This window comes from Alexandromys fortis, unplaced genomic scaffold, assembly GCF_014885135.2.
Source record: "Alexandromys fortis isolate MF-2015 unplaced genomic scaffold, M_Fortis_MF-2015_v1.1 scaffold_93, whole genome shotgun sequence".
In the NCBI taxonomy this organism is placed as follows: domain Eukaryota; kingdom Metazoa; phylum Chordata; class Mammalia; order Rodentia; family Cricetidae; genus Alexandromys; species Alexandromys fortis.
Window position 1 is genome coordinate 6,604,860 of NW_026067970.1, and position 11,686 is coordinate 6,616,545.

At 42.1% G+C, this 11,686-nt stretch overlaps 1 protein-coding gene across 1 annotated transcript; it reads right to left on the reverse strand.

The window, feature by feature from the left end:
- Positions 1-4,337: 4,337 nt before the first annotated feature.
- On the reverse strand, positions 4,338-5,684 carry LOC126509558 (protein SET-like). The gene has a single exon (XM_050155521.1). The coding sequence runs from the start codon at positions 5,667-5,669 to the stop codon at positions 4,800-4,802; it is 870 nt and encodes a 289-aa protein (XP_050011478.1). The 5' UTR covers positions 5,670-5,684; the 3' UTR covers positions 4,338-4,799.
- Between the last annotated feature and the right edge of the window lie 6,002 nt (positions 5,685-11,686).

Consider the following 11,686-nt stretch of genomic DNA (forward strand, 5'->3'; position numbering starts at 1 on the left):
AAGCAGTTTTGTAACTACCAGGGTGTCCTCCAGCCTGAGAAAACCATTTCCACAAAAACCGTAACTTCAAAAACACAGTACATACTGGCTATCCAGATGTCAAAACCGTCGCAGTGTTTAACAAATTATATGCATCTTATAAATACATTGTTTCTCCATTTCCTTTGAAACAGGCACAAACCAATAGTGCCAGTTTATACCAGTACTTGCAGCACTGTGGAAGCTATGTCAGAAGGATTGCTACAAATTCAAGGCTGGCCCAAATATTACAGTGTGTTACATGGCCAGCCTGAGCCACAATATGAAGCCTGGAGAAACAAATGAACAAAGAAACACATTCCGATAGCATACACATATTTAAGAGAAACTATTTTGAGCAAAGTACAAACCTGTGCACATCCTCTGAAACAGGGATCAGGGGTGAGAGTTAGTCATCTTTCTCCACCGTAAGATTTGACAGTGACCTGCCCTTATTTGATCTTGAAAGGCATTTCTGCACTTCTGAGGGTTAACACCTCTCTGTGGCTGAGCTAAAGGTTCTAGTTAGAGATTAACAGCTGATAGATTGTGGGCAGCTGTTGGAGATGGTCAGCTAGCTCCTGACCAAATGCCCTTTGATTCTCCTTACCACCTGACTGCTGGATGTCAGCAGGGATGAAGTCTAGGGCAGGATCTAGAAGCCTGGGGTTATGGTGGGCTCTAGTACCACTTACCTAGCTCAGTCGTTGGCCCAATCTTTTTACTTCTCAGCCTCAGGTACCTTGCTTAAGTGAGAATTATATCTGCCCAAACCCTGTCTGCATAAGATTTCAATAAGATCATGTATGCAAAAGTGTCTCCCTTCTTATAAAACAACCTCATAGAAAGATAATCACCATTCTCTTAATCTTGCCCACAAAAATCATAATCTTTTCTTTGCTTGTAGCACCTTGCATACCAAGATGTTATCATGTCAAGATACTAGGAGAGAGAGAGAGAGAGAGAGAGAGAGAGAGAGAGAGAGAGAGAGAGAGAGAGAAAAGTTATAGTCTAATGAACGTGTGTGTGTGCGGGCATATGTGTAGGTTGGATTAGAGAATATGCCAGAAAGATGAGAGACCTAGAGAGTGGGAGTAGCCAGAAGCTATTGCTACCTCCATGGCCACAGGCCTGGGGTGAGGGCTGGGGCAGCTCTGTTCTGGAAGTCCAAGAAGAGCTGGGGTCATGGAGGATGACTCTATTCCTCCCACGAGAGCTTCCATCATAGCGTGACTGAGCATAAATAATGGGTCTCCTCTCCCCGTGAGTGCAGTAGTAAGGATGACAGGAAGGTGGAAAGAATGGAAGCGGTTCTTATTTGCAGGAGGTAGCACTAGAATGACTCTGGAACCTGTGCATCATGGGGATTTGGGTGAGCCTGTAGCTGCACAGAGAGAACTCTTTAGAGACAGGCACATCCCTGAGCATGCTCAGTCTAAGGACACAGTTCAAGAAGAATAGATGGCAGAGACCTATTTTATGGGTATGCTCAATTATGGGGGTAAAGCATGTGCTCTAAAAGTTAAAATGAAAGGCAGGAAAACTTCTGAGCATACTCATTGTCCTGCTTTCCCCAAAGAAAAAAACCTTGGCTAAGATGGCAGCAAAGGTCACCTGTAAGATGAAGAATCCGAGGGGGTTTTCTCTTCAGGGCCTTTTTTTGCTTAGCTGTTAGCAATGAGGGCGATGGTCTGTGCAAAGGTTCAGATCACAAATAGAGAGAGAGAGAGAGGTTAGCTTGGCCCTGACAAAGTTATTGACTCCACTGGCGAAGCTTATCAGGATCCAGCTGGGGAGTGAGGCTTAATGACATTCTTCGAAGAGTCAGAGGAGATCGTGCGCAGAGCGCATGGCAAACACAGATGAGGAGTCCAGCCCACCCAGCTGGTTCCATCACCGTAGGCCACTCATGTTCTTGGATGGCCCTTCCAGCTACCTAATTAACAAAGCAATCCTTTGTAGGCTATAACCCCACCATCTTCAAAATTCCTAAATTTTATCGTCATTTGAAATACACTATGGCTATGTATTCCAGAAATCCTCCTGCCTCAGCTTCCCATTACAAGTGTGTACTACTTTGCCCTGCGAAAATCATCTTAGCATTTATTTTATTGGTTGCTTGTTTGTGTCCCCTACTAGAAGAGATGTCATATGAGGCCTGACACCTCACTTGTCACTTCTCTAATTTATAACCTGGAACACACACACAAAAGTTTGTTAGTTTGCTGAGTATCAGATGATGACAGAGTAACTGGGGAAGAAATAACAAGACTAAGCATATCATTCAATGAATACGTGGGCTGTCACTATTTGGCAGAAGAAACTTTCACTCCTGATCCTTGGCTAAATCACTAGTCACATTTTCCATTTTGAAGAACTCTGACGGCCTAGTCCTGCTATGTAGGAGTCACCTACAAGCCTTTAATCACCTTTGCAAATGGCATCTCCTTAAATATCATTTCCATATTATTCTTTCTGCTCTGGATACTGGATGGTACCCCCACCCCACACACACAAGAAAGTGAGAAAAAGAACCAAGACCACTGCTTTCTATTTGCATTTGAAATCGCATACTCTTAGATATTTAGAGACGTGTGTGTTGTATGTGCACATGTTTCTGTACATACACGTATGCAGGTGCCAGTGTAGACCAGAAAAGGACATCCTGGAGCTAGGATCTCAAGTAGTTGTGAGCTGCCTGCCAGTGCGGGTGTTTGGAACAGAATTCTAGATCTCTGCAAGAGCAACAAATGCTCTTTACCACTGAGCCATCTCTCCAATCCCTCTACCGTGCCTAACATTCCTCCTCCTGTTGGCAAAAATGCAATTCTCATTGTTGCATGTAAGTTATTGCCCTCTCCTGCTAGAGCATGGCACAGACAATGCTGGCTTATCCTGGATACAGAATGCTATCTCTCTTGTTGGAAGTACCTGTGCACTGCTCTGTGCTGACATGTTCTATGAGAGCAGTTTCTGTTTCCAGTATCTTTGTTAAGGAAACTGAGGCCAGTGAGATGAGCTGGGTGCCTAGTATGCAAATTCAAGCTTGGTCTCAAAGCCAGTTCCCCAAGATCTGTCTCCTATGTCAGTGTCACTGGAATGGGTGTGAAACATTTAGACAGGAGTCTCTGATGAAAAATATCTAAGATTGTGGGCCTGGAGAGTCTTGCCTGACAATTGGCATTGGCTCCGTAGCATCTGTTGGTGGATCTGTTTGTCAAGTCCAAAAACTTGGATTTTAGACTTCAGTTGAAAGCTTAACCCTGAAAGACACTCATTTTAAATTATAGACAAGTCATTTCTCTCTAGACATCATTTTCTCTTCTCTGGAATGGGATTGACACACATCTTAAAGAGTCATTTCTGAGTTAAATGTCATGGTGCCGATCAGTATTGGCCACATACTGGGACCCAATAAGAGCTAGTTCTCCCCATTTGCCACTTATGTAGTTTAATTTAGCCAGATGTTTTCCATCCCTTTGTAAAAATGCAGAGAATACAGCTCGAAAACAAACAGGTTGTTTGGTTAACATCCTCAGCATGAGCTTCCTACCTGGATCAGGCAGCTATGAAGGGATCTGGCACCATTGTGTTCACCCTATGCTATCATTCATGCCAACACTGAGTTTGGCCCATCTTGTTCAGGGTCCATCAAGCCTATAGCCTTTCATAAATGGTACTGAGACTTCCAAGGAGAAAGAACAGTACCTGCGGGTAACAGGACAGGAGATTTCAAGTTCAACTTTAACTTCTTGGAAGAATTAAGAATGAACCTCTAACTTTTTTGTGTATGGGGTGTTCTGTGGCACACTTTACACAGATTTGCATACTCCACCTTCAGTGCAGCCCTGCGTAGGACAACTGACTTCACCCCTCAAGGAGCATAGCCAACTTGTATTTTTTTGGGGTGTGTGTACACATTGGTTTTATTGTAACAAAGCAACTTGTACACATCAACATTTAAAATGAGCATCTTTTCCTTCCAGTGAAAATCAAAATAACTAAAAATAAAAAAAATTAAAAATAAAGTTACAACAGAGAATGTGAACTCCAAATAAACCCCTACAGGTTCTGCTGATTCTCCCAGTGAGTGGTAGGGCTCGAGTCATCGTTAGGAGAGAATTTTATTTTAAAAGTGTCATCTTAAACTGCAAGGATGTCTGTTAAACATCACAATTAAACATGCCAAAGGAGAAGCCATGTTGTCACAATGCCCACTTACCCCCCCAGACACCTCAAACCCACCCTTGCTGACCTTCTAACCCCCCCTTTTTTCTTTTTTTTTCTTTTTATTAAACAAGAGAAAGTAGACAGATACATGTTGGTAAATGCTAACTGTCTGTATTCACATAGACACAGTGTAATCTCTGAGCCCAATATACAGAGAAAGGAAAAAAGCTAGAATTCTATGCACTACTACACAGGGGCCTAGCACCCTCCAGCCTCCAGCAGAGCCAAAGGGGCTGGAGGGCTTTTCTTTTTTCCCACAGAGCACGGTGGTGGTGGTGTTAAATCCACAGTTCAAGACAAGAAAAGATAAAAATGAATGTAGAACAGAGTAGTGGAGATTCTTTTCCCATTGTATTTTGCTCAAGACATTTCCCCAAAAATAAGTTGAGAACCATGGTATTGAGAAGCGAGACCTCAGAAACAGGGCGACTGAGCACAAGAGGGATTGGGGACGGGAGGGAAATGACTGCAACTTGCTCCCAGGGACTGGAGAAATTTAAAAAATAAAAAGAAAATAAAAAAAGAGAGTCGGAATCCATCAGTCTTCTGTGCTAGTCATCCTCGCCTTCATCCTCCTCTCCTTCTTCCCCTTCATCATCATCTTCATCTTCATCTTCTTCCCCTTCATCTCCTTCTTCATCAATATCTTCCAAGCCTTCTTCTTCTTCATCATCATCGTCATCATCTTCTGCCTCTCCCTCTTCATCGTCCATATCAGGAACCAAATAGTACTGCAAGGGGTTTGGCCAAATGTCGTCTTTGATGACCTCTCCTAACTCATCTGCACCTGCATCAGAGTGGTCAGTAAACCAGGTAAAGAAGCTCTCTGGCTCTTCGTGTTGTCTCTTCCTGCTGGCCTTATTCTGTGTTTGACTCGAGCGTTTTGTCAAATCCTTTCCAGATTTCCATTTGATTTCAGTGGACTTTGAGGATGGGTCACCACTCTCATTCAGATGAAATTCTTTGGAGAGAACTTTATTTTCGAAGTAGGGATTTTCATCAAAATAAAAATCTATTCTGTAACCTGATTTAATGTCTTCAAATTCTGTTACTTCAACTCTGGTTAAATAATGCAGAGCCTCTTCGTCTTCCTCCCCAAGCAGTGCAGACACTTGTGGATGGTTGACAAATGTGGTTACCCAAAAATTTGGGATTTTAGCGATCAATTCTGACCTCTTCTGAAAAAACGGTTGGCGGAGTTTGTTATATTTTTGTTCTACTTTTAGTATTTCCTCACTTGCTTGTTCATTAAGTCTGTCTATTTCATTTTGTACTTCGTCAATGTGTTCAATTGCTTCTTGCTGTTCTTTTTCTCCCTTCGGCAGGCCGGGAGAGGCAGACTTGTCCTCCAGTTTCAGGGACGGAGCCGATTTGGGTTTCTTGGACTGAGGCAGAGGCGCAGATTGCCGTTTCAGGGCCATGACACGAGGGAAGTGGCTAGAGGCCAGAGGCCAGATGCAGAGAGCAGGAAGAAACTCGCAGGAACTCGCATAGCCAACTTGTAATAAGCCACAATGACATAAAGAACAAAACTAGAATATGAGCTCTTGAGTATGATTCGAGACAACAAAACCACCAAATACCCTTAAATCTCACTCAGCCAAACCAAGTAGCTCCCTCCATATATAACAAAATGAGAAAAGCAAGAGAGAGCCAGGGGGCCTGACTTGATAAGTTCTTGACCTTAGGAAGGGCTAAGCCTGTGGATAGAGAAAAGTGTTGGAAATGAAGCATCCATATTTGTCATCAAGCAACTGTGTCCTTGACCTGTTCTCACGCTTGCCTCTTCCAATAGAATGGGAAGGCTGTCCCAGATGTTTAGCAAGGTGGGAACGGAGAACTTGTGGCTTGTTTCAGTGTGGGCCATGGGCCTGGCATGAAACAAAGGAATGATGGTTCTCCTTTCGCTGTTCCTGCTCCACCGCAATAACAGCTCCCTTGAGCCCCAAGGGAGGCAGGACTCACCGCTGATGTGAGCATAAACAGCCTGGCTTCACCCTGTAGCTAACGGGAAGCCCTTGCTACTCAGAAGGGCAAGTGGACTCCGCAGTTAATCAAGCAGCTGGGTGGACATTGTAGTTAATCAAATCAGATATTGTGGTATCAGCTGTATTTGAAACAAAAGAAGGGCAGAGGTCTCTAGTGAGTCTGTACTAACAGAATGGGAGATAAATTGTTCCAGAAATGAATTGCTGTTTAGAAAAGAAGAACGGGGGGGGGGGGCGATAATGGATCTGACTTTAATTCCTATCGCAGCTCTTTTGGAGGTTGCTATAGTGAGGCAAAAATGGCAATGTTAGAAAACTGGATTCAGAACCTCCAAAACTGGAATCTACTATTATGAAAAATGAGATATCTATCATGTGGCATGGATTCAATCATTGATGATGATTACTGATCTTCACACGGTTTCCATATTATCAAATTACTTAAACTTCCCAGTGAGAGCAATAGTTCAGCAAACCCTTTCCTCATTGCCAAGTGTATAATAATAAAATAATAGTAATATACACAACCTCACTTTTAAAATCAGATGTTTCCAATGCCCAGGACATTGCTGTAAACAATGTTATCATTCACTCTTCATAAATCAGTATAACATTGTTAACATATTTTCCAGAAAAGACCTCTGAGGTTCTGGGGGGTTACCTGAACTTCCATGGACACACAGCAGTTTTCAGTGGACCTGAAGTACTCTTCAAGCCTTGTACAGATTGACTCAGGACAGGGAGGGTCCCATGAAAGCAAATTCTCCTGTATTCGCTCTGGATTCCTAATTGCCACCAGGGTTGTAGTGGGGGAAAGATGACATCATCTCTGTCGCTGACACCCCAGTAACAAAGGATAGATCTAGATCAGCAGTAGGAAAGCCAATTAGAGTTATTTAACTGAAGTTCTATAAGATGCAGGAGCCTTCGGAGATGAAGACCCAGATCACGCTGCCTGGATAAAGAGAGGGATAGCCATGAAGACCTGTGACAGGGCACAGAGGATGCTACCTAAGCTTGCCGTATATGTAATGACAATCACAAATGGAACTGCAAAGGCTCAGACTCATTCCTGAACCTCTGTGTGACATTTGTTCTTTCCCAATGGCTATAGGATCGAATGTCTGTCACATAAGGACATTCAGAGGACACGGTCAAGAGTGGCCTACTAAGGGTTTGTGTCTGCCTTTGGGAAAAGATGTCATGGTTTCTGTGACTCTTGGAGGAGCGATGGGGGCAGGAAGGAAAGGAAGTCATCACAGAGAGTGTTCTTCCAGAGTTGTCAGCCTCACATACTCAGCATATGTCACACACAAGCTTCGGAACTCAGTATCTGAGATAAGATATATGGAATCCTCTCCTAGGAGTCTTGTGAACGAAATCTCAGAATACAGGTGTTGTCCCTGCATGGTCTTTGAAGGTCATTTGGCTCAAGACCTCAAGTGTTAAATTATGGACCTAAGATCCCCACTTAGGGTGATCACAAGTATTTATTTATTTATTTATTTATTTATTTATTTTTTTGGTTTTTTCGAGACAGGGTTTCTCTGTGGCTTTGGAGCCTGTCCTGGAACTAGCTCTGTAGACCAGGCTGGTATCAAACTCACAGAGATCTGCCTGCCTCTGCCTCCCGAGTGCTGGGATTAAAGGCATGCGCCACCACCGCCCGGAAAGTATTTATTTCTTAAATGGTAGACATTATAAGATGTAAACCTTTCAATTAAAAAAAAGTCCAGAGCAATGAGCATGACAGAGGTGTGGTTATCCCATCCTCAACCAGCCATTCCTAGCACAGGCATCCCAGCTGGTCCCCTCACTTGGTTCTTTCTTTTAATTGATTTTTTTTTTGAGCTCCACATTTTTCTCTGGTCTTCTCCTTGCCTCTCCCCCTCCCCTCCAACCGTCTCCCAAAGTCCCCATGCTCCCAGTTTACTCAGGAGATCTTGCCTTTTTCTACTACCCATGTAGATTAGATCTATGCATGTCTCTCTTAGGGTCCTCATTGTTGTTTAGGTTCTCTGGGATTGTAATTTGTGGGCTGGTTTTCTTTGCTTTATGTTTAAAATCCACTTATGAGTGAGTATATGTGATAATTGTCTTTCTGTGTTTGGGTTACCATTTGCCTGCAAAATTCAAGATGTCGCTCATTCTCCTTAAGGCCTATTGACTTGTGCTGCTAATACGAGAAGCTGACTTTCCAGTGATTCAAAGTGTGGTAACTGTTCCTTAGATCACTTGTTTTTTTTTTTTTTTTTTTTTTTTTTTTTTTTTTTTTTTTTTTTTTTTTTTTTTGGTCAGTGCCTTCAATGCTTAACATAAATACTCAACCAATGAAATGTTCAGTCACTCTGTCAACCTCACAGAAGTCTGGAGGAGTGTGAAAGTTTTTTTTTTTCAAATATTAGCCACTTGTGGAGGATCTGTGCCATACACAGGGTCAACCAAACTTATTATCGTGTATAAAAACGTTTGGCCAGAAATGAGGGCTCAGCTTAAAAGTGAGACCCATAGAAGTAGAAAGCAAAATTAGGGTAATTGGGCAAGGACTAGGGTATGGAAAATAAAGGGAAGAATTCATGGACAATGGGGCACAATTAGCTAGAAGGAATAACTTCTAATATTGTACGTCACAGGAAGATAACCAAAATTAACAACAATCAATATAGCTAGAAGAGAGATGTTTAAATGTCCTCAACATAAAGAAATGGCAAGCAATTGAAGACAGATCTGCCTATTATGCCAGCTGAGTTATCATACACTTTATACATATGTTGAATGTCACTCTGTACTTCATAAACATAACTATCGAGCCAATTAAAAATAAAAACATATCTGAAAAACATAATGATGCTTCAGGAGAAAGAATAAAATCATTCTGCTAGATACTTGAGTGGATTTTTTCTCCATCCTTAGAACAGCACAACAAAGTTTGCATTACTATTGACAAGCTCACAGAAAATGAACTCGAGGCCAGGCATAGTTTAATACCTGGTTCTCTGTCCTGTTCAAAGGAGCCAGGAATGGAAACAACCTAAATAATCTTCAAATGATGAATGGGTAATGAAAACGTGGTCCACACCCACAGTGGAATACTATTTAACTGTAAAGAAAGGTAAAATCACGAAATTTGTGGTAAATGGATAGAACTAGAAAATATACTGAATGAAGTACCCCAGACCCAGAAAGATGCTGTATGTTCGGTGTGGTCTGTGGTTGTTAGTTTGGAATCCTTAGATGTGAGCATATAACCTGGAGTCACTGCAGAAATTCGGAAAGTAAACAGGGACCATGGCAAGGGGTGGGGTGTTGGAGAAATAAAGAGGAGGATAACAGGACTCATTTGTTGTGAAGGGGATATGGGAAACATGCGCAGGGGAGACTTACTTGGGGAGGTGGGAGGAAGGGTACCACGGAGGAAGAAGGAGAGGGAGGGATGAATAACCACAGAAGGTTTGGAAAAGCTGTAGGCAGTTAATTATTTATGTTAAGATTATGTTATACATACTGATGTTTTGGCACTTGGGGTGACAATGATCACTGCAAATCATAGACTAGCAAAAACCCTAGTGTCTGACATGGGAAACTTCCTTTCAAGTTACTTATCAGGGGAGTTCAACAGACCACCCATACAACATAGGTTGTTGTTCTTGCCCATGGTGCCTTCCAGAAAAAGAAAGTAAGACTCTTACTTAAGATGCCATTCACTCTGGGCTCAGGACTGGAAGCAATCAACCTGGTTCTGATCAAGAAGCCTCCTCCCAGAGGATTAGCTCTCATAATACAGGAAGGTGCTGTGTAAGCTGCCAAGGAAGAAAAGCAATCAATAGTCCTATCCAGTTGGGACATCTTACAGTGACTTGCTTGGCAAGATAGCTCTAAAGGTTCAGTAGCTGCACTTATATCCTGGGAGTAGCCAACAGCCACTTAATTAGACATAAAACCTGCCCAGTAGAAAGAAATTCAGGCCTGCTACTGGTAGTTTAGCCAACTACTCATGGAAGGTAAGGCCATGAGCCTTAGAACAAAACCTGCTATTGCCACCTTTCTAAACCAGTGTTATCTTCAAACTGTGTTCTAAGTACTTATCTTCATATGCACAGGTGAGGGGAGTTCCCACCTCATCCAGGAAGCTTCTCTTTCCAGCAGACAGAGACCGTTACAGATTTCATAACTGGCCACAAGTCAGATACCAGATGACTATGGGGTGCCCACCCCCAGCCCATACATTTACCAAACAACCTCTACATTTAGGGCTCAGAGTACATGTGGAAGAGTTGAAGGGAAGACTGAAAGAGCCAGAAGATCTGGACATCTGCTGCAAGACAGTCTCTTCTTGAAAATTGATTGTAAATAAATAATAGTACCCAAAGTAGGGGAAGGTAGATATTTTCCAGAGAGCATGGAGAGCATAAAATAAGAGGAAAGCAAGAAAAATAAAGGTGATAAAACTATCTTTAATTTCAGCACTTAGGAGGCAGAAGCAGGTGGATCTCTGTGAGTTTGAGGCCAGTCTGGTCTACAGAGCGAGTTTCAGGACAGGCTCCAAAGCTATAGAGAAACCTTGTCTCATAAAAACAAAGCAAAACAACAACAACAAAAAAAACCTAAGACAAGCTCTTGTTAATACTTTTTGCTTTTATGCGAAGACTTGGGGAAGACAGAAAAGCGACTAAAATCAAGACTCTTCATCAAGAACACACTCTGCATACTCCATGAAAGCTTGAAGAAGATATTGAGATTAAAACAAACAAGTCCAATAAAGATAAAAATGACTTTTGCACCAAATAAGGAAAACAGGTTTTCTACAAAGAAACAAGCATCAGTTTAGCTCAGTTTCTTCCTTAGTACCCTAAATGCCAGCAGACAAAAAAAAAAAAATTAATGTTCTTCCTCTTTCAATGAGGTTTCAGAACTAACTGTTTTAAGCACAGTTAATTGTAAGAAAGCAACAGAAATATATTTTCTGGTAAATAGAAGATAGCATACAACCATAAATTATGCAACATTCCTGAAGAAATTACTTGAATGTTCAACCCATTTGACAAAAGAAGAAACAAAGTTAGATCAAGAAGGAAGAGACTTTAATATTAAAAGAGTTGTTTGGCCAATTCAGCAGCCCTTTGAGCGTGAGAAAGTGTGCACACACACACACACACACACACATACACATTCAAGCTCACCCACCCACACACTTGCACACACACATGCTTCATGTGCATTTGTTACATAGGAACTGGAGGCCTAAATCAAAAATTTAATGTCTTATTTTGCCACATTATGATAATTATGACTAATATGATATAAAGAATACTTGATTGGTCTTAGTCTCCATTCCCCGACATAGCTTCTAAAGTTCTTCGAGTTTTGCAAGAACTGCGTGCATCAAGGGTACTCTGCTGTCCCTACTAAGCCTCTTCCAGCCACACCAGAATTTCTGCTGATGCGGTGAC

What these genes read in the sequence shown, in the direction of transcription:
- LOC126509558 (XM_050155521.1), bottom strand. Translation starts at nt 5,669, where the DNA reads ATGGCCCTGAAACGGCAATCTGCGCCTCTGCCTCAGTCCAAGAAACCC.